This window comes from Aquarana catesbeiana, linkage group LG02 (genome assembly GCF_042186555.1).
Source record: "Aquarana catesbeiana isolate 2022-GZ linkage group LG02, ASM4218655v1, whole genome shotgun sequence".
In the NCBI taxonomy this organism is placed as follows: Eukaryota; Metazoa; Chordata; class Amphibia; order Anura; family Ranidae; genus Aquarana; species Aquarana catesbeiana.
Window position 1 is genome coordinate 698,980,569 of NC_133325.1, and position 23,339 is coordinate 699,003,907.

A 23,339-nucleotide genomic window follows, 5' to 3' on the forward strand; every position below is an offset into this window, starting at 1 on the left:
CAAAACATAGCCAGATTTCGGTAACCAGGACGGGTAGTCAGAACAAGCCAGAGAAACAGGAGTCCAGAGATCAGTGAAGTAGGGTGCAGCAAACAGAATAAGGAACCAGAAGGGAAGTCAGTCAAGCAAAAGTCTTTCAAGGAAAACAGAGCAGAGAGAGTCCGGATATGTTGAGCAAGACAAAGGCACAGAAGATCTGATCCAAGGAGTTTATATAACCATCCGCTCTAGCTGGCGAGCAGGAAATGAAGGCCAGGTGAGTCACTTAACCAACAGCTGACCACAGAGCTCAGAGGACCACCAGATTTGAGGGGAAAACGTCAATGGAAGGTACGGAGGAGGACAGGAGCATGTACGTCCGAGGATGAGACCCCTTCTAATGAACCAGGTACTGTATTCACCCCCGGAAGCAACGTGTCAGAAACCATGAATCAGACCGAGACAGAAGTACAGTTAAATCATACTTGTTTAATAAAAAATAAATAAATAGAACAAACGTAGTCAAAACATAGCTAAAGTTCGGTAACCGGAACGGATAGTCAGACAAGTCAGGAAGCCAGAGAACAGCGTAGTTGAACAGCAACCAGGATCTGGAGCCAGAAGGAATGTCAGCCAAGCAAGTCTTTAACAGGAACGCAGGAGATAGTCTCTGTTATGTTGACCAAGGCGCAGGCAGAGATGCTGGACGGCTTAAGTAGGCAGGAGTGACGAGCAGGATATCATAAACAGGTGAGTCACTATGGAGAGATAGGAGCTGGCATTTAGCAGACAGCTGAGCGGCCAGCTCAGAGAAGCAAGGGCTGAGCCCAGCCCTGACAGTACCCCCTCCTCATGACCCCTCCCCCTTGGAGGACCACCAGGCTTAAGGGGAAAACGTCTTTGGAGGAGGACAGGGGCATGTACGTCCGAGGATAAGACCCAAAAGTGTTCCTCCGGACCGTATCCTTTCCAATGCACCAGGTACTGTATGCACCTACGGAACCTACGGGATTGGGACATCTGATGTAAAAGGGGGCTCTGATGAGGACACCTTATGTTAAGTGGTTTTATTTTCTTTTACTTGAAATGTGGATGTGATTGGCCTACTGTGATGGGCACAGTGAGGCTGCAATTGATTGGCACAGTGAGGCTACATATGATAGGCACAGTGAAGCTGCATATGATGGGCACAGTTTTATCTAGCAGTAATGATACATAATCACCTGATAAATGGCTATTTACAGTCCTGCATTACTTATGCCGTGCACACACGGGCGGACTTTGCGGCATCAAAGGTCCGACGGTCTTTCCGACGAATTTTCGACGGACTTTTGTAGTAACGGACTTGCCTGCACACGATCACACCAAAGTCCGACGGATTCCTACGTGATGACGTACGACCGGACTAAAATAAGAAAGTTGATAGCCAGTAGTCAATAGCTGCCCTAGCATCGGTTTTCGTCCGTCGGACTAGCATACAGACGAGCGGATTTTTCGACCGGACTCGAGTCCGTCGGAAAGATTTGAAACATGTTCCAAATTTAAAGTCCGTCTGATTTTCGATTGCAGGCTGCAGGCCTGATGAAGCCCACACACAGTCGGATTGTCCGACGGATTTGTCCCGTCGGACCAGTCTGGTTGAAAAGTCCGCCCATGTGTACACGGCATAACAGTTTAATTTTTCAGTTTTGTTTGCGCCACCCCAAAAAAATTTGGAGCACCAGATGCCACTGGTGTGGACATGGAGCGCCGCTGAAAGCTGGAGGATAACAGGTGTCTTTACTAGTTTTCAGAAAATAGGAGCAGGCATTAGGCATCAATTCAGAAGCGTGGACATATGTGGGGTAAGACGCCACAGCTCAAAACCGATTCAGTGCTTCAGATGTGGATATGGCTGTGTATGGCCTCAGCCAGCGCTGCTCCGGCCATGCCCCCTGACATTTTTCGCCCCACCTACCTGGGCTTGGTCACAGAGGTAAGCGGGGCAAAACATGACAGGGGGCATGGCTGCAGCAGCGCTGGCTGAGGCCATAAATAGCCATATCCACATCTGAAGCACTGGGTCAACAAAAGTGCAAAACAGTGTGAATGAGACATATGCATTTTCTTCTAACAAGGCAAAAACAGTCAGGGCCCATTCACACTATTGCGTTGTAGCAATGTGCCAGTTACAAGCGTTGGTGCAATGGGTTCCATTTATTCTGAATGGCACTCCCACACACCTTGCCGACAGATGTGTGTTGCAGCCCAGTGCAACACATGTCCAAGCACTAACATGCATTGCAGTACTTTGCGCTGAATAAAAACATACATGTGCCTTTTTGGTGCATGCGGAAACATTCTGCAACCTATTTAAATGAAAGGCCTGCTTTAAAGGAGAAGTACAGCCAAAGCTTGTTTGGATGTAACTCTCCTGTGGATCACAGGAGTGCAGTATGTTCAGCACTCCTGTGACCTGTTTTCAGCAGACAGCAGTCTGAAGTCTGCTGTTGGCTGACATCAGAGAGCAGGTCCAGGCTCAGGAAATATTGTGAAACTAAAGACAGGATCCGCCCACATGCCTTGACCGGCACCCAGCTCAGCCTCTCAGAGCCTGAGCTGGCCCCAGTAAGTGTGGGGGCAGGGCAGAGAGCCGGTGACTGACAGTCACCGGCTCTATGCTTATGGAACTGTGAGAACCTAGCGATTGGCAGTCTTTGATCGATGTTTTTTTTAGCCTTAGAGCTGGTGGAGGACAGATGCAGCATTGGACCAATGCTGCTACCCCACCTAGGTAAGTATGACTTTTGAAAAACAAAAGCCTAATTTCTCTTTTAACAAAATAGACCTTAGTGCATAATACAGACCTAAGCATAGTACAGGTCAATGTGAGTGAGTTTGTGCACTGCAGTAGTGTGAGTGCCCTCACTAGTACACGTAATGCCAACTCAGAGAGATAATTGTGGGTGGCTGACTAATTACAAAAGGTGAATAAACCTACTCTGCTAAGCCTCAGTTTGTGCAAAGGAAATGCTGCAACCACTGGTGAGGATGGTGACTCAGGGTAGAGCTGGGGCATTGCAATGCTGTAGTTCTGGTTACAGTTTCCACCAGGGCTGCCTTCATGGTTTCTCTATACTAGTGATATACAGCAAACTGTAATTTCCACAGGGACTGATTTAGTATTCTGATATATATGATTATTAAATAAATAAACTTACAGACTATTGTAGAATATGTAGCCGTATCTGTGCGTGTTTCACAGTTTTGAGCTCTGCGACCTGATGAGAAAAAAATAATCATCTACATTACAATAATTGTAAGTTCAAAGTGATTTATAATAATATGACAAGCCGTGCATCTTCACTTTTCAATTCTTCAATGCTGCCACCAAACATAGCTCCCAGCTGTCCCTGATTTCGAGGGACTGTCCCTGATTTGGAACAAAGTCCCTCTGTCCCTCTTTGACTCTCATTTGTCCCTCATTTTGGTCTGATCTATATAGTTGTATATAAAATGCATTTTTTTATCTTTCAAAAAGTTAAATTTCAAAAGTCAGTATAAAGGAATAGTAGTGGTAAAAAAAAAAAAAAAAAAAAAACACTTGTGGGTTTAACTAATTATTTTTTGTATAATTCTCCTTCAAAAGGGGTGTGGCAGGGGGTGTGTCCTATGCCTTCATACTTTTTCTCATAGTTGTCCCTCGTTCCCATCTCAAAAAGTTGAAAGGTATGCACCAAAGCATACCTTCCAACTTTTTGAGATGGGAACGAGGGACAACTATGAGAAAAGTTGGAAGGTATGCACCAAAGCACCCAAAGCTGAGATCACTTACCAGCTGGAAATTGCTCTGTGGGGAAGATTTACTAAATTTACTAAAACTGGGGAGTGCAAAATCTGGTGCAGCTCTGCATAGAAACCAATCAGCTTACAATTGTCAAAGCTTAATTAAACAAGCTGAAGCTAAAAGCTGATACATTTGTGCATATGTTAAGCTGATCCATACTTTTAAGCCTCGTACACACGCCTAGATTTTCGGACGACCGAACATCCGTTTTTTATGGCATGCTAGTCTCATGTCGAAAGTGAAGAGGTTACTCACAATATGAAAATTTTTATATGACAGAATACAACGTCAGAAGTGACGTCATGTGTTGAATAGTTTTGTATATATTCTTTTGTTTCTAAGCATGCGTAGTCATGCGAAGTTTTAGGCCCGTTTCAAACTGCTGCATCGGAAGTCGGAACCCATGCAGTGCAATGGAACCATTCGACTTAGAAAAATTTTCCTGCACTACTTTTGTTCCGACTTTGGTACAGCTTGCATTGACTTCTGTTAAAGAAGTCGCATGCAAGTTGTGCTGAAGTCGCAGCCAGTGTGAACTCGGGCTTAAAGTAGCATTTTCTCCGAGACAGGTGTTTTAGGGCTCCTAAAATTAAAGGGAGCAAGACGGAAGGGAGGGTTATTTGGCTTTACATCTGCTTTTTTACCTATTAATGCACACATAATTTCTGAAGCTCTAGTAATTGCAAAAATGAACAAAACTGAAGAATATGGGTGGGTTTTATTCAAACTGGTGTACACAGAGTCTGGTGCAGCAGTGCATAGTAACCAGCTTCTAGGTTTTATTGTCAAAGCTTAAGGCTCCATTTACACTTGTGCGACTTGTCATGTGACTTTGAACACATAAAGTCACATGACAAGTCACAGCTCATGTATTTCAATGGAAGTTCAAATCTATGCGACTTAAAGTCACAGCAACTTTAAAAAAGTTCCTGCACTACTTTGATGCAACTTGAGTCCCATAGACTGCAATGTAAACTCTCATAATTCACATCTTAATGTTATCAATGCGGCAGTTGTACAACAGTCAAAGCCAAAATCAACAGCCAAAGTCGCATCCAAGTCGCACCCATCTAAAGTTAAAACAAAGTTACATCAAAGTCGCAATAGAAATCCCACGACTTTGGAGTAGCACAAGTGTGAAAGGCGCCTAAGGGCACTTTCACACTGAGGTGTTGGCCTCGGTAGCGGTAAAGTGCCGCTAATTTTAGCGGCGCTTTACTGTCGTTTTAGCGGAGCTTTTTGGCCACTAGCGGGGCACTTTTAACCCCCGCTAGTGGCTGAAAAAGGGTTAAAAACGCCCTTTTAACCCCCGCTAGTGGCTGAAAAAGGGCACTTTAACCCCCGCTAGTGGCTGAAAAAGGGTTAAAAACGCAGGTACTTCGGCATCGCTGGCTATTGATTTCAATGACAGGGGCAGTTTAGAAGTGCTAAATACAGCGCTCCCAAAAGATGCTGCTTGCAGGACTTTGTTTCCTGTCCTGCAAGCGCACAGCTCCAGTGTGAAAGCATTCGGGCTTTCACACTGGGGCTGCAGAAGAGGCAGTTTACAGGTGCTTTTCAGGCGCTATTTTAGCGCAAAGCGCCTGTAAAATGCCTCATTGTGAAAGTAGCCTCAATGAACAAGCTTAACCCCTTTTACATCTAAGAGTAAATCAAACCTTAACGCCTAAGCACAATTTTGCAACTTTAACATGTTAGTAAAACTGTACATATCATCACAACTATTTTGTGCATCCAGGTGGATTATACCACTTTTTTTTTTTTCAGGACAAACTGGGCCTTCATTTGGTGGTAAATGGTAATGGATATTGCCTGATTTTTTTTTTTTTATCATCAAAGAAAAACTAGCCCAAAATAGAAGTAGTTAAATGTAGCTGTATTTTTCTTGTTACTACCATAACCTACTACTAAAGAACAACCCAAAATAAATTATCCTGCTCCGGACGATTGCAGCGATACAACATATGTGTATGTTATTTGTTTGTACCTGTAGTACAGACCAGAAACAATAATTCACTTTTTTTTTTTGTCCTACCTAACACACAAGACTAACTGACACTGATACTAATAAAAAAAAAATCCTACCCAAAACATACTGACCCTGACCTTGACCTTTGACCGGTGCATGACTCAACCACTAAACCTGGCACTGACTTAGATCAAAAGGTATTTTTTCTTTATTTTTTCTATGATTTTTATTATTTATTACACACACATTTTTTTCTCTCTGCGAGGAGAGAGAGAAAGATACAATGTATCTCTCTCCTCCATTCACAGAGAGAAAAACACAGGGGTGGACTTCACAGTGACTGATCACTGTGGTAGCCAATCAAACGCTACCACAGCGATCAGGTGACCCAAAATCGAAAGTTCCGGTCCCGATTGTTAGTACAGGGCCCAGGGCTCCCGGGCGAGACCCCTGTGTCTGTGCTGGGAGAATGCTATGTGCCACGATCTCAACACAAAGGAAGATGCGCATATATGCGCCCCCACGGAAAGAAGCTCACTTTTGTGAGGACGCATTTATGTGTTACGTCGGCGCGAAGGGGTTAAGTTAGAAGCTGATTGGTTACTATGCACAGCTGCACAAGCTTCCGTGTGCACCAGCTTTAATAAATGTCTCTCTATGCTTCTTTCAGTAACTTGGTATGTGTTTTTGTCCAGATGTGCATCCTTCACATTCTCTACAGTTACTTAAAAGAAAAGTAAAATAGAACGTGTAAAAAATGTATTTTAAATATATTTTAAACAATGCTACCATAACTACCTGAATGTTCCTTTAGCAACCTATGGATCTCTTTGCACACAATTCATATACTTAATCAGTTTTTCTTGCATTGCACAGTGATAAGTTGGCAATTGTGAGATTAGGCACTGATGTTGGATGAGAAGGCCTGGCTCGTAGTCTCCGCTCTAATTCATCCCTAAGGTGTTCTATCAGGTTGGGGTCAGGACTCTGTGCAGGCCAGTCAAGTTCCTCCACCCTTTATGGACCTTGCTTTGTGCACTGGTCCAAATCATTTGGCGGAGGGGGGATTGTGGTGTGAGGTTGTTTTTCAGGGGTTGGGCTTGGCCCCTTAGTTCTAGTGAAGGGAACTCTTAAAGAGTAAATCCACTTTTGTTGAGAGAAAAAAAAACATTTCTCTCTGGATGATCTATGTACATTACAAGGATTTTAACAAACTTGCAGATTCCTACCTTTTGATATTCTGAAGAAATCCATGTGTGTTTGTCTGTGTCCATGTGGGAAAGTGAATATAATGGGAGTGGTTTCCTAATTACCAACCAGCTGCAGCACCTGCAGGGCACGGATGAGGAAAATTGCAGGGCCTGCATCCCTTTAGATGTAATTTCCTATTGGGAGTATCTCACCAAAAATATATTATTTTTTCTTTTTTTGCTATTTTGCCATTTTTTTCCCCAATAAAGTGGAGTTACCCTTTAAGGCATCAGCATACCAAGACATTTTTGACAATTTCATGCTCCCAACTTTGTGGGAACAGTTTGGGGATGACCCCTTTCTGTTCCAACATGAATGTACACCAGTACAGAAAGCAAGGTCCATAAAGACATGGATGAGTGAGTTTGGGGTGGAGGAACTTGACTGGCCTGCACAGAGTCCTGACCTCAACCCAATAGAACACCTTTGGGATGAATTAGAGCGGAGACTGCGGGCCAGGCCTTCTTGTCCACATCAGTGTTAACCTCACAAATGCGCTTCTGAAAGAATGGTCAAACATTCCCATAGACACACTCCTAAACCTTGTGGACAGCCTTCCCAGAAGAGTTGAAGCTGTTAGAGCTGCAAAGGGTGGGCCAACGCAATATTGAACCATACAGACTAAGACTGGGATGCCAATAAAGTTCATGTGCGTGTAAAGGCAGGCGTCCCAATACTTTTGACAATATAGTATATATGTTTACATGTAGTTAAAATAAGACAATGAGTAATAAAAAATAAGTCCACAGAAAAAAAAGCCCTTGTAGGGCTTCTATCTTGAAAGGAAGGGGTTTTGGATTTTGGTGTCTCCTTTTCTCTCTCTCCTTTCCCTTTTCTATTCCCCTACACCCTTTTTTACGTCTTCCCAATTACTTATTCATTATTCTTTCCTTTCTTACAGACCATGCCTCTCCCATCCACAACGCCAGCACTTCCATTTACATTTCCCTACCAGATAACGGAAAATTGTATACTCACCTTTCCGTAATTTTCCTTTGTCGCATATTCATGGCAGCATACATTTGGGTTGTGACTCTGCCCCCACAACCTGATAGGACTGGATAGCTATAAATTGTAAGGGAGGACCCACCGCAGCACTCTCTGTATCTATCACCTCAGAAGGGTGGGCATTTGTATGCTGCCATGAAGATGCGACAGAAAAGGAAAATTACGGAAAGCTGAGTATACAATTTTCCATTTTCCTGTCACATCATAGCAGCATACATTTGGGAAATAACTCACCAAATGGGCAGGTTAAAAAAAAATATATGTTTATTTAACAAGCAACTGAGGTATTGGCTTGAATGATTGACCTTCTGAAATCCACAGTCGACAACTGTGCGGAATCTTTTTTGTAGTGGGTCATAAAGGTATTTTTGGATGACCAAGTTGTGGCTTTGCATATTGTTTCTGCAGATACTCTGCAGTATGCTGCCCATGAAGTTGCCTCTGCCCTGGTGGAGTGAGCTTTTAGGCCCTCAGGTACTGTACTCCTGGCAAGTTTGGTGTTATCGCTCTCATGCTCTCTTACTGGTCACTGGAAGTTCAGCATGGCACCTCATGGCAAAGAGCTCTCTGAGGATCTGAAAAAAAGAATTGTTGCTCTATATAAAGATGGCCTAGGCTATAAAAAGATTGGCAAGACCCGGAAACTGAGTTGCAGCACATGGCCAAGACCATACAGTGGTTTAACAGGACAGGTTCCACTCAGAACAGGCCTCAGCAAGGTCGACCAAAGAAATTGAGTGCACGTGCTCAGCGTCATATCCAGAGGTTGTCTTTGGGAAATAGACGTATAAGTGCTGCCAGCATTGCTGCAGAAGTTGAAAGGGTGAGGGGTCAGCCTATCAGTGCTCAGACCATATGCCACACACTGCATCAAATTGGTCTGTATGGCTGTCGTCCCAGAAGGAATTCTCTTCTAAAGATGATGTACAAGAAAGCCCGCAGACAGTTTGCTGAAGACAAGCAGATTAAGGACATGGATTACTACAACCATGTCCTATAGTCTGATGAGACCAAGATAAACTTATTTGGTTCAGATGGTGTCAAACGTGTGTGGCAGCAACCAGGTGAGGAGTACAAAGACAAGTGTGTCTTGCCTACAGTCAAGCATGGTGGTGGGAGTGTCATGATCTGGGGTTGCATGAGCGCTGCAGGCACTGGGGAGCTACAGTTCATTGAGGGAACCATGAATGCCAACATGTACTGTGACATACTGAAGCAAAGCATGATCCCCTCCCTTTGGAGACTGGGCCACAGGGCAGTATTCCAACATAACGACCCCAAACACACCTCCAAGACGACCACTGCCTTGCTAAAGAAGCTGAGGGTAAAGGTGATGGACTGGCCAAGCATGTCTCCAGACCTAAACCCTATTGAGCATCTGTGGGGCATCCTCAAACAGAAGGTAGAAGAGCGCAAGGTCATCTACCAGCTCCGTGATGTCATCATGGAGGAGTGGAAGAGGACTCCAGTGGCAACCTATGAAGCTCTGGTAAACTCCATGCCCAAGAAGGGTTAAGGCAGTGCTGGAAAATAATGGTGGCCACACAAAATATTGACACTTTGGGCCCAATTTGGACACTTTCACTTAGGGGTGTACTCACTTTTGTTGCCAGCGGTTTAGACATTAATGGTTGTTTGTTGAGTTCTTTTGAGGGGACAGCAAATTTCCACTGTTATACAAGCTGTAGACTCACTACATTGTAGCAAAGTGTAATTTCTTCAGTGTTGTCACATAAGATATAATAAAATATTTACAAAAATGTGAGGGGTGTACTCACTTTTGTGAGATCCTGTATGTTTATAATTTTATATTGTTACATTGTTAATCCTTTCCTGTTTTCCCCACCCATCCCAGTTTTTGCCAGAACACTCACTCTCATGTTTGAGAAATTTAAAGCGGGGTTCCACTCAAATTTTTAACTTAATCTTACCCCATTCAGTTAATTGCATAGATGTTCAAATGCCGCACAAAAATTTTTTTATCGCTGTAATTACCTTTATATTGTACTTTATTGTGGCACTTCCTGTCTCTCCTCCCATGGGAGTAGGCATGTTTATTGCCTTTCCCCGGCGCCGCACTGTCTCCTAGGAGCTTAGTGTCAGGCTTCCAAGAGTCAGTGCGGAAACAATGATCATGCGCATGAACAAGCTGTGAATGAACAGCATTCACCGAATCCCGGAAATCAATGCTTGTGGGTTTCACATGCCCACAAGCAAGATGGAAACAGCCAGCACCACATTTTTTAAGTTATTCTTCAGTACGAAAACAGACAGAGGCGGAAATATTACACCCAAACTGTGAGTATTATTTTGGGATTAGCAAAGTGTCTCAATGACCTAAAAAAAAAAAAAAAAAAAGAAGAAGATTGGTCGCCGGACTCCCGCTTTAACAGAAATAATTTTTCTGCAAACTCCGAGGCTTAGTTTTGTGGGCAGGGGGAGGATGTAGCACCCTGGAGTTTAGGCAGGGTTGCTCCTCACAAGTTTACTTGCCAGGAATAATAATCCTGGTTGATTGTTAGAGATCTATTGATTTCTCCTAAGTTTGGCCTTGTTGCACTTTTCTCTTCTACCACTAGGTGGCCGGGTACTAGATATGAGAAGGGCAACGCAAGGTCAGGTTATGGGTATATGGGGTATCTCAGCCAATGGGCAGGGTTTTTTTTTAAAAATCAACATGCAGTTGAGCATGAAAAAAAAGGATATGCATACAAGTACAAAGTGCAACATGCGCAGAAGGATGAAGCATTTGACATAACCTTTGCAAGTGCAGAGTATATAACAGGTCATATTATTTAGGATATTCCTAAGAACTTACCCAATTGAGCCTGTGGTGCCCAAGTGAGGAACTAACATATTACTTAAGAAAACCGCAGAGAGCGTAGCACAGATCATCACGTGGAGGCATACAAAATGAGAGCGAAGGGCGATATCATGAGCTACATCAGAGACCATACCTTATATAAGAGTTATTGCTCGTCTGTGCAAGTGGAGGAGTCCTCCAACCACCTGTCCCAAATTTTGTTATATTTAGTTGGCAGCCCCTGTGTGAATACACCACTTTTTTTTATGGGGAAGTGTAACGTTCACTGCCCTGATCCATTGTGAATGGTAGGGAGAGACACTTTGATCCAAGAACGGGCAATCTGCATTCTGTCCATAAAGAGAGACTCTTGCAAAAATATATTTAGGTACTTTTCCTCTTCTTCAGGGATCTTGAAGATGAGGACAAGTCCACAGTAGGTGGTAAAATGTACCCCTGGGGTCCCCACACTTGGGGCAGGCTGAACTGTAGCCACTGTAGCCAGGTTTATATTTAGATAGGTGAATCGGGGTAAGGTAAGATCTATCAAAGATATAGAGGAGTGTGAGTCAGTCTGATAGTTTAGGGGACACCACCCTACAGGAGGCCAGCACATCCTCCAATTCCTCATCTTCCACCACCCCCAGGTCAGTCTCCCACTTGGATTTCAATAGGTAAGCTTGTGAAGTGGCCGTAGGTAGCATGAGGTGGTTATAGAAAAAGGAGATCAGTTTCTTGGGGTCCTGACCAAGAACCACATCCACCAGGAATAACGACTCCAATTTGGGAACAAAGTCTCTGAATTGGGAGTTTAGGGCATGATGGAGATAGAGGTAGTGGAAAAACATGCGATTAGGTAGACCAAAATCATCCTTAATGGCTTGGCTTGGAATGACCTAACCGTACCATTGTCCAGGACCTGTGAGAGAAACAAGACCTCCTTGGCAATCCAAAGACTATGGTCAGGAACGGTAAGCAGTTCGGGCAATTGAGTCCCACAATGGTGTGTGGGTGTGGAATGTAGGGGCCTTGGTGATATCCATGGCAAGCTGCCATACCTTGCAGTGGTGGAACGCCATATGGCTTCTATTGCCCACATGTGGGGACCCGTGGGTGCCACTTAGTAGAACCTGAAATGGATGGGTAACCAGGCTAGCAACAGAGGAGCACACCAGAGTAGAATATCGATCTCTATCGACTTGATTATAGTAGTAAAAATGGGACAGTTGTGAGGCAGTATAATAGAAGGCAAGGTCGGGTAGGACAGTACCGCCCAAATAGACAGGGCATTTCAGAGCTCGCCATGAAAGTTTATGATTGGAGGAGCCCCATACAAACGTGTTAAGGATAGATTCCATAGACTTGAAGACACGAGAGGGAATATATAAAGGAGCGTGCCAGAACAGGTAGAGCAACTTGGGAAGGAGATTCATTTTTACTAAATTATTATGGCCCATAATTCCAAGGGGTAGTCGGGACCAGACCTGGGTCTTGGTTTTAAGAAGGTCAAAAAGGGGCTCTAAGTTTAGGCCTATGTAGTCCGTGAGGGTTCTCGGGTATTGCACACCCAGATATTTGATCCAGCTTGCTTTGACCAGGGGAGTGCTGCTTAATCTGCCGTAGGAATATTTACATCCAATGGAAGGATTTGGGATTTAGACCAGTTGATCTACAGTCCAGAGTATGCTCCAAACTGATTTATCAACTGTAGAGCCGCTGCAAGGGAAAGGCCGGCATCCTCTTAGTAGAGGAGCATATCGTCCGCATAGAGACTGAGGACCTCGGTCACCCGTCCCATGCGGAGGCCTTTGATGTGGGGGTGTGCCCTAATTGCAATGGCGAGAGGTTCCACGGCTAGGGCATACAATAGAGGGGATATAGGGCAACCCTGGCGAGTGCCTCTTGATAGTGCAAATGAGTCAGAGATTCTACCATTGACTTGGATCCGGGCAGCGGGGGCCTGGTAAAGAAGTTGGAGCCATTTGACAAATTTTGGGCCGAAGCCAAACCTGCGGAGACACTCCCACAGGTAGTTCCACTCTACGGAGTCAAATGCCTTGGCGGCGTCCAGTCTTACCACTATCCTGGATCCAATGGTGTCATGAGTGGCCTAAAGATTCATAAAGAGCCTCCAGAGATTGAATGCTGTGTTCTTACTGGGCATGAACCCGGTCTGATCCGGGTTTATTAAACTAAGTATCACTTTATTTAGCCGCAGGGTGAGAATTTTAGCAAGGATTTTGACATCTGATTGTAGAAGAAAGATAGGGCGGTATGATTCTGGGAAGAGAGGGTCTTCGGACAATGAGTGCTTCACCCATGGATGATGGGAGTGTAGCAGAATCGAAGATATGGGTGTACAGAGCTTGTAATTTTGGGATAAGGATTTTAGAGGCGAGGGTAGTTTGGCACAGGGAGACAGCCTCGAGGATTCTGGCAGTGAGGGTAGCTCTTCTACTTCCTGAATGGGAGCGGCACCATCTTCCTGCGCTTGTTCTCGCCCCTCATGGCGATATTTGTCCAGCTTGGCCAGAGCCTCAGAGACCCGCTTCGGCAGCAATATAAGTGTGGGAGTGCAAGGAGACACTGCGGGCAGTTTGTCAGTGTATTAAAGGGAGGATTACCCCACAGGATCGATGTTCCTCGGCCTGTTGTAGTACTAGCTTGGATGAGGCTTTATGTCTTTTAATGCGTGCGGATAGGACCATGCGGGCATATAGCTTAAAAGCCTCCCACACCACCCTGACCGACGCAGAACTCAGATTGGTGCGAAAAAAAAATAGATCTATTCCCGCTGGACAGCATCCAGGTCCAACATGATGGTGAACCAAAACGGATTCAGCGGCCTCATACGGACCGAGGGGACGGAGGGTAGGCATAGAGTCACCCAGTACAGGGAGCGATCAGAGAGCACCCTAACAGGGGAGATCAACAGCAGATCAATGCGGAACATGGCAGACTGTGAGGGGGTAAAGCAGGCGTAGGCTATTGTGGTTGGATGCTTGTGTCTCCAAGTGTCCATCATGGCAAACGCTGAAAGAAACCTCCTAAATATGGTGAAGGATGGCTGGGATGATATCTGGGCAGGTGAACTAAGTCTATCAAGGCTGGGGTTAATTGTCATATTAAAATCTCCCATCCAGATAGCAGGCACTGTAGGATGTTTGGCCATGAAGGCTATTCCCTCCTGCAGAACAACAAACTGAAACGGAAGTGGGATATAAAATGCCATAAGGAGAACCTCCAAGCCACCCATGGTGGTGTAGAGAAATAGAAACCGACCCTGCGGCTCCGACTGCAGGTAGTGGCGTTGGAACTGCACTGATTTAGCGATCAGAATAGCTACTCCGCAGGAATTAGAGGTGTAGGGGGCGTGATAGACCCAGCTGACCCAGGGTTTTTTGAGCGGCATCTGCATCTGTCCTGTGATGTGAGTCTCAACAAGGACAGAGACGTCCACGGGCAAAGATTTGAGGTGGGAAAGGACAGCCATGAGTTTGGTTTTAGCGCGTAGTCCACGCACATTCCATGTAACTAATTTGAGAGAAGCCATGGCAGTTTCGGGGGTATCTGGGCATGCAGTCAAACCCATAAGGAACAGCCTCCTATAGAGCAGTCAAACATTTCAAATACTGTGCAGAACAGCATGCAGTACAAAAAAAGTATTACTTATGTAAGCGCGGCAGGTCTGTGAAAGCAGATGCCAGGAGTCAGTGGTCTGTTAGTACTGGTTGCACAGAGGGCCAGGGAGGGTAGTAAATGACCATGAGAGTTCAGTATCCATTGAGTACAGTGAGGTTGAGTTACGAGGCAAGGCAAATGAAGGTAACCTAATACATATAACACAAGAACATTGCCTACACTGGACCAGCGTGGCAGAATAAACAAATGACTACCCACCAAAGCCATGGGGGTAACGGCTGGCCAGGGTAACAAAACTTGAAAGAGCGTCAGTGTTCACCAGGTCAGATAGAGGAACATGTGTTCAAGTGTGACCTTGGCAGCCTCAGGGGGATGGCTAGTAACTGTGCGGGGTGGAAAGTTTACGACAGTTCAGGTGGGTGCAGACGGTGCGTCTGAAAACAGTTAGGATCAATAAAGTGGGGAGCAGAAGGGGATAGGGTGGTGATCCGGGCTACAAAACTGGCACAAGGGGCATGGATAACTCCAGGACTGGCCGAGAGGGATAAAAATGGGTGAGGGGGGCAGAAATAACAGGCAATGCCTGACTCACGGTTTGTGGAAAATGGACTGGTCCAGAGCTGAAACTGTGGGGCCATAACCGAGAAGTGCCGTTCATATGCAGAGGAAGAAGGGAGTTGACTGGAGACTTAGGCAGGTGCAGGGCCAGCTGCATCGCAATGATCCAGCCATGACAGGACTGCAGAGGGATCCTCAAAGAATTGCGCCTTGCCATCACAGACCACGCGGAGCCTCAGTGGAAACAGCATTGCAAAGGTTATGTGGTGGATGCGGAGTTGTCGTTTAGCTTCGGTGAACTGTGCCCTTCTTTTGTACTTCGGTGTAAAAATCCGGGAACACAGCAACGTTTACATTGCCGAATGGGTTAGGCGCAGAACAATGTCCCGGTCCTGGTAATTTAGAAGCTTTGCAATAAAGGTGCATGGGGGGGTGCCAGCTGGCAGAGGGCGAGCAGCCAGGCGAAGAGCACACTCCACCATGAACGTTGTCGAGAAGGCCTCTCTGCTGAAAGTTTTTCTAAGCAGGTTCTCAAGAAATGTGGGGGGGGGGGGAGCCTTCTGCTCTCCTGGGCAGACCAACAAATCGGAGATTGCATCTGCGGAGTCTGTTCTCCATGTCGTCCTGCTTACTCAGAACGACACTGAGTTGATGTTGCAGCCATTCATTGGTTACTTGCAGTGGTGGGATTTCAGTCTCCATGTGACCTACCCTGCGTTCAGTCTCAGTGACTCTCTCCCTCAATTTATGGATGTCCTGTTGGATGAGAGAGATGTCGACCTTCACCTCCTCTATTTTAGATGTGAGGGTAGTTTGGCACAGGGAGACAGCCTCAAGGATTCTGGCGGTGTCTCCGGAGGGTAGCTCTTCTACTTCCTGAATGGGAGCTGTGCCATCTTCTTACGCTTGTTCTCGCCCCTCATGGCGATATTTGTCCATCTAGGCCAGAGCCTCTGGGACCCGCTTCGGCGGCCACATAAGTGCGGGAGTGCAGGGAGACAGTGCAGGCAGATTGTCAGTGTATTAACGGGAGGATTAACCCACAGTATCGGTGTAAAGGATACGTTCCCAGACGGAGCGCTCACACCCTACGCCATGCAGCTCCAGGCCATGCCTCATGGGCAGGGGTTTTCTTGAATCCCTTGGCCTGCTGGGAGGGCCTATATATTCCGGTGGAGTCAGGTGATCTAGGTTCTGTGCCACCTGGATGGCTGTCTGGGTGGACGTGTGTTGTATTGCCCGGGCTGCTAGGCCTGAGATTGGGCCTATCCCCGGCACATCTGGCTGCTAGGCTGTCTGAGGGCCTATCCAGAAGCAAGAGAGCAACGCAGAGTTGGGACTGCTTCTTGCAGTCCAACCAGAAGTGATGGTTCTGCTGGCCGGAGAACCTGTCGTGGTCGAAGGTAGAGGTGAAGCTGTCACCAGTAAGGGACTATCCGCCTTATTACCAGGGACCACAGTGATGAGAGAGAGAGAAAAAAAAGAGAGAGAAAAAAAAGAGAGAGAGAGAGAGAGAGAGAGAGAAAAGAGAGAGAGAGAGAGAGAGAGAAAGAGAGAGAGAAAAAAGAGAGAGAGAGAGAGAGAGAGAGAGAGAGAAAAGAGAGAGAGAGGAGAGAGGAGAGAAAGGACAGAGAGAGAGAGAGAGAGAGAGAGAGAGAGAGAAAGAGAGAAACCGACCAGCTTACCTTGATGGGGAAGAAGGAGCAAGGATGATATTATCCAGAAAAGGAGCTGACAGGTGTATCCCGGTTGGAATATAGTCTAATACTGCAGTATCAGGGAATACAGGCACTGGGGGGCTTTTAAAATCCCCGCCGTTGCGCCGAAAGTGATATCACGCTCGTGCATGCACAGACGTGCGCTGAGGAGTCCCTTGCCATATTGGAACCTGGAAAACGAATTCCTCACAGCGTCACTTCTGCTCGCGCATGCGCAGAAGCGGTTGGACGCTTGGGCGCCATCTTGGGATTGGCTGTATGGGACTACAGAGCCCAGAGAAGCCTAAGAAGTGTTGGAAAGCAAAAATGGAGATCGCTGTAGACAAACTAAGTCTGTTTAAGGCTTGTATGATGCCAGGCAACATACCCCTGAGACCATCAGAGTGTGGTTCCTTCCATCTAGCTTGTTTAGAGGTTGTACAGCCAAGGACTTCCACCCAGGAGAGGTTTGAACCTGGCTGGGGTGAGAGCGGCAAGGGATGCTGAGCGTTCCATCCAGTTCCTGGACAGGTGAGAAACAAAAAGGAGAATGCTGCGGTGGGTCCTCCCTTACAGTTTATAGTTATCCAGTCCTATCAGGTTGTGGGGGCGGCGGCGCAACCCAAATGGTTGCTGCCATGATGATGCGTCAGGAAATTTATTTGCTAAAATGTACATTCTCATAAATTTCTAAAAAGACACATGGACCTAAGATAAATCAACGTGCACTTTAGCACATCACAAATATCATTAAAATTAGCCTGTATGCTAAAAATTGCATGTCTGTTGACCTACTATGGCTGCTAAATTACTACCCATGTTGTAAAGGCCATCGTTCAATTAAAGTTTTGCTAGATCCGATAACCCACTTTCCTTTATTCTCTTTTGAAAATATGTCACTGAGTGTGGTTGTCATAAATTGTGGTAAAAGAGTAGCTATATGCTGTTTTATGAAGCTTCACGATAACCCTATTTGGCTTGAGTGATATAATACTTTCAGGATTACAAATATTACACCAAACTGATTTCAGCTACAATTATCTGCCAAACAAATCAGATGATGAAGCAAACCGAAAATGTTAAAACAGTAATGTGTAACCGCAGTGCTGCTAGGTTGGGTTCATAAGCAGAGAAGGAAGGAAGTGTGTTAAAGTGGAACTCCAGGTTTGGAATGTGGAAAGATGGAAAAATGGAAGCCACTATTAGGTTTTTGCTGCAATATGTGTACCCATTAGGGAAATTTTCCCTCAGTTCCTTTTGTGTTGCTGGGACAATATGTGAATAGACTCTTTTTGATAACACATACAACAATAAAATTACTTTTACAGTGAGAAATGGTTAGAACCTTTGTCTGGCTTTTTTCTGTGACCTAGTTTAAGAACTAAATGCTGATTTGTCTATAGTTCCTCTTTAAAATTACACTAAACTCTGGTTTTAAAAAAAGCATGTATGTAACTCAGTATAGTCCCTTCTATTGCTCTCAGCCTCCTCCAAAACTCTAAATTCCTTTATTTTTGCTAATGTGATTTGGCTTCTTGTTAGAGGGTGGCCACCTTCCCTTGCTCCCTCCATAGATGGACTAGAGACTAGGGACTATGGGATTTATGGTGTGCATAACACAGTGCATATGACTGCAGTTAACCACTGCTCATTCCAAATTTGTAAATTTACACATTTTAAATTTGTAAGCAAAAAAGAATGTTACATGTTTGTCAAAATTATTTAACTTTTCTTAAGGCGCTTTTGGAAATCATTCATGTGTAGAGTAAACAATTGAATTGGCCGGCAAACTATTATGCCACGTACACACGACCGGTTTTGCCGTCAGAATTAACTCCAAAGGTTTCTCCGACGGAACTCCGACGGAATTCCATTCAAGCGGTCTTGCCTACACACGGTCAACCCAAAGTCCGACCAAATTCCGACCGTCCAGAACGCGGTGACGTACAACACTTACGACAGGACTAGAAAAAGGAAGTTCAATAGCCAGTAGCCAATAGCTTCCGTCTCGTACTTGCTTCACAGCATGCGTCGTTTTTGGTCTGTCGGAAAAGCATACAGACGAGCGGTTTTCCCGATAGGAATTGGTTCCGTCGGAAATATTTAGAACATATTTCATTTCTAGGTCAGTCAGAATTTTCAAAAAAAGAAGTCCAATGAGGCCTACACACGATCGGAATTGAGGATGAAAAGCTTCCGTCTGACTTTTTCTGTCGGACATTCTGCTCGTGTGTACGCGGCTTTAGTGGCAGTAAAACAAGGTTGCTTTCAAGTGTGTGAGTAATGTCAGGAAATTCTTACCACTGATCTTCAAAACACAAACCACAACCACAGCAACCAGTATAAACAAGAGGCCACCGCCGATGGTGAGAGGTAACAGCAAGTCTTCTGCAAGACCCTTTTCTGAGATAAAAGACATAAGGGTTAATATACGAGCTTTTGGCTTTTGGGTGTAACTAGATTCTCATATGATGAAGTCTGAACCCATGCTTACAGTACAACCAATATTACCACATAGATATACTGCATATACTATATATATATATATATATATATATACATACAAACACACACACACAAATGTTGAGGGTGAAGTGCACTTGATCCAGCGTTGCAGTGCTGAGCGCAATCAGGCCCTTCCACAGGCCATATATACTGTAGAAAAATGAACAAATGAGATTGCTAGACTTAAAAAATGTATTGTAGAAAAGACATCAATTCATGTTCTGTTCAGTGTCAAATGCATGACAGTTTCGTGCTATATAGATAATGCCCACGCCCTTCTTCAGAGCAAGACAGCTATGTGTCTTGCTATATAGCTAGCCCGAAACTGTCATTGATTCATTAAATTGATGATATATATATATATATATATATATATATATATCTATATATATATAGAGATATATATATAGATATATATATATATATATATATCTCTATATATATATATATATATCTATATATATATATATATATATATATATATAGATATATAGATATATATATCTATATATCTATATCTATATATATACCGTATATATAGATATAGATATATAGATATATATATATATATATATATATATATATATATATATAGTTGAAGCCCTATGGCCGATACGGATATGAACAAGATAGACTTACCATGAGACTTTACTTTACAACATGAAATGGACCTGAAGTGTGCCCTGGTCTAATGGACGGTATACCAAAATAAGGGGGCATACTTAAGATTAGAAATTAATATTTTGTGAAGAGAAATGATTTTGAGAAATGCCCTGAAAAGGGGATGGGAGGGTGGGTATCGCGCACAGGAAACCGACAAAGACCACAGGCGAGCGGGCTGGTTAAATACCACCCCCCCCGGCTCCTCCCATAAATTCAGGCCACCATAATGGCCTTCTTACTTATGGTTGAAGCCCTATGGCCCATACGGATATGAACAAGATAGACTTACCATGAGACTTTACAACATGAAATGGACCTTAAGTGTGCCCTGGTCTAATGGACGGTATACCAAAATAAGGGGGCAAAAACATTCAGGTAGGGGTGAAGTTTCTATTAGTTTTTGGTCTTATTCATTGAGCAAGTTTGGTGAATGCTTGTGACATTTCCACCTGAGGATTGGGGATGTACCGGGCGAAGCAGGCAGACTTCCACCTGCCTAGTCTCTTAATAACATGTTCTGGGACCCCATGCCGAGATGCGGTCGAGGCTGCTCCGATACTGAAAGAGTGACCGGAGTACTGACTGGGGTTGAGGTGTAGGTTGCAAAGAAGAATCCTCACGTTTCACGAACTGGCAACCGCTCAAAGGTTTGACCAGAAATGGTAGAAGGGGACTAGAGTCTGACTGTACGGGCAGAAGTGACAGTAGATGATTGAGCACAGTAACTGGACACCAGATATTGTTAGTCTTATAGAGATGGATGTCTACCCCAGAGCCTGATTGCTGGGTCTTAGATACCGTGAGGTGAAGAATGAAATGGTCTTGATAGCGAGCCAAGTGACGTCTATGTGGGACTTGGCCGGCGGTGTTGTTGCCGGTGAACTCACTAGGCCGCAAGAACCCGTAGTAGGCTAGATAGATGCTTGTATGACCAGGCTGGGGAGAAGACCAAATGGAGAACTGGCAAGATTAGTAGACATATCTCTGAAGATGGCACTTGTAATAGGTAAATGTTTGGCCTTGACTATCGGCTGTTGTTTCTGGATGCCGCCTAGGATGGCTCGGATCGCATGGGATGCGAACACGGATGGTTTTGCGGGATCTCGTAGAGCCAGAAAGTGTTGGACGCCGGCTAAGTATAGCTGGATAGTATTATGGTATGTGCTTGGCGTCTGTTGGTGTTCCCACTGTGTAGGTTGCTAGGAATTTGTTAAACACTTTCCAAGTTGTATGGTAAGCTTTGAGCGTGTTGTGGGACAGAGACTGGTTGATGAGCTGGGTCGCTCCGTGCAGATGCTGTTTTAGTCCAGGGTCAGCTGAGACCAAACTGGGATAGGGGCTGATACTGGATCGGCTCTGGGAACCTGCTGAAAGAAGGAGGTGAAATTAAAGCGTGACAGTGCATCTGCTGCACGGTTGTACTTGCCCGGGATGAATGTACAGTGGACATTAAATTGATGCTGCAGAGATAGCTGTACCAGCCTGCATAGGAAGGACATAACCGAGAGCGACTTGGACCTGCCTTTATTAATAATATCGTCCGTGGCCTGATTGTCGGTGGTGAAGGCTATTGTTTGTCCTGTCCAGATATGACCCCAGAGCTGGGCGGCTGCCACGATCAGGTAGAGCTCGAAGAGGGAGGAAGTCTGGGTAAACTCAGGGATTAAAAGTCTCTCTGAAGGCCAGGGTCCTGCAAACCAATGGTGGCCAAAAATTGCAGCAAAGCCTGTGGAGGCTGCGGCATCTGTCACTACCTGTGGTGATAGGGATGATATAGAAGGTATAAACAAGGATATACCATTCCAGGTGCGAAGGAACTCCTCCCACATTGATAAGTCCGCTATTGCCGCGGTGTCCAGTTTGAGGATCTGATCGGGGTTCTGTGCCTGTGAGAGATAGACCAGGAGGCGTGACATGAAGGATCGACCCCGGGGAATGATGTGCATGGCAAAATTAAACATGCCCAACAGAGACTGGAGCTGCTTTTTAGTTCACCCTCTTGTATGGGTGAAATCTTGGAGGACTGACCTGATGCGGGTCAGTTTGTCGAGGGGGAGGCTGGCCTGCATGGAGCAAGTGTCTAGGTTGACTCCGAGGAAGGTGATGGAGTGTGTTGGTCCGTCAACCTTGTGTTTGGCAATGGGGATTCCCAAAGACGACTCTCAATTTATTGAGGTCTCCTGGGGGCACAACGGGCTGTTCGATTAACAAGAAGTCATCCAGGTAATGGATAACTTCTTGACACTGAGCTTTATGTAACAGTATCCAAAGTGAGGGATTGTGCAAAAGTGTCGAAGAGCCGGGGCTGCTCTTAGAGTCAAAGGTCTGCTCTTAGAGCCAAAGGTCAGCTTGGTAGCGAAGTAGTACGCTTCTTTCCATTTAATACCATGCCAGCACCAGAGGGACGGGTGGATAGGCAAAAGTTTAAAGGCATCCTGAATTGCCATGTCTACGGAGGCATACTTCAGGGAGAACTCTTTGGAGGGAATTAGGGAATTTAGGCTGGGAATGTGGGAAGAATGAGGCGCAGACAGGTCGTACACAAAACGGACTTTATTCGAGAACTTGCCCTTGACAAGCCCAATAGGGCTAACTCCCCAAGTGTTGAAAGGGGGCTGAGTGAAGGGACAAAGCCGCGCTCTAGTTCGGCCTGTAACAGCTGGTCTATGGCCTGCTCGTTGGTGGCTGCTGAGCGGAGGTTCCTGCATTCAGGTTGTGTGGGGCAGAGAGATGAGGCCGGTGTGAAACCCTGCTGTAAATCCTTGAATAAGGAAGGTGACCAGTGAGGGAGAGGGGTGTGAGGTGAGGTAGAGTCCCAACCACAGGACATTTACGCGGCCTAGTCATGACTTCTTCTGTTTGACCTCACATAAATTTCTCGGATACGCCCTGTGGCATATGATACAGAAATGGAGCAGGCGACATTGGCTAAAATTGCATGAGCCATATTTGAAGCTGTTGCAGATAGCTGCTCCTCCTACGGTCCGAACAGAGCGTCTGAACTTGTCCACCTGGGGCGTCTGTACCGGGGCCGACGGGCCTTGAACTGCACCGGAGGTGGAGGGGAACTCAAAGGAGCAACTGACTGCCGCGTTGGCGCACCAGGTGGCAGTGTGGGTGGAGGACTGGCAGATAGCGCACAGTGGTGAGCGCAAGCCGGCAAAGTGACGGCAGAACAATTCAGTGTCCATGAGGCTCCAATCCATGCCTATCTTAAATTGTGCAAGCCTGACAGCTGCCTTGACAGAGAAGGAACGATGGTAATCGTAGAATGAAAACCCTCCGAATTTATAGCCCTGGTCCACCACGGTGTGGAGATATAAGTCCAGCTCTTCCCTCCTGCTGGGGGGAGGCTGAGCATAAGACATCCCTCAGCATCCTGAAGGCTAATGTAAACTCTGGGACGGACAACTTGCGGTTGAGCCTAGGATCTTTAGC

General features: G+C 45.5%; 1 protein-coding gene across 3 annotated transcripts in view; it reads right to left on the bottom strand.

Moving 5' to 3' along the window:
- The window catches only part of LOC141130073 (uncharacterized), a 102,060-nt gene that overhangs the window by 1,310 nt on the left and 77,411 nt on the right, over positions 1-23,339 (bottom strand). For 2 of the 3 annotated variants that reach the window (XM_073618039.1, XM_073618040.1), the window contains exons 3-4: positions 19,035-19,136; positions 3,180-3,239 (exon numbers count right to left, since the gene is read on the bottom strand). In XM_073618039.1, coding sequence (XP_073474140.1) covers positions 3,180-3,239; positions 19,035-19,136 — 162 coding nt within the window. The remainder of the gene's footprint in view (positions 1-3,179; positions 3,240-19,034; positions 19,137-23,339) is intronic. The other variant, XM_073618041.1, reaches the window with a different exon arrangement.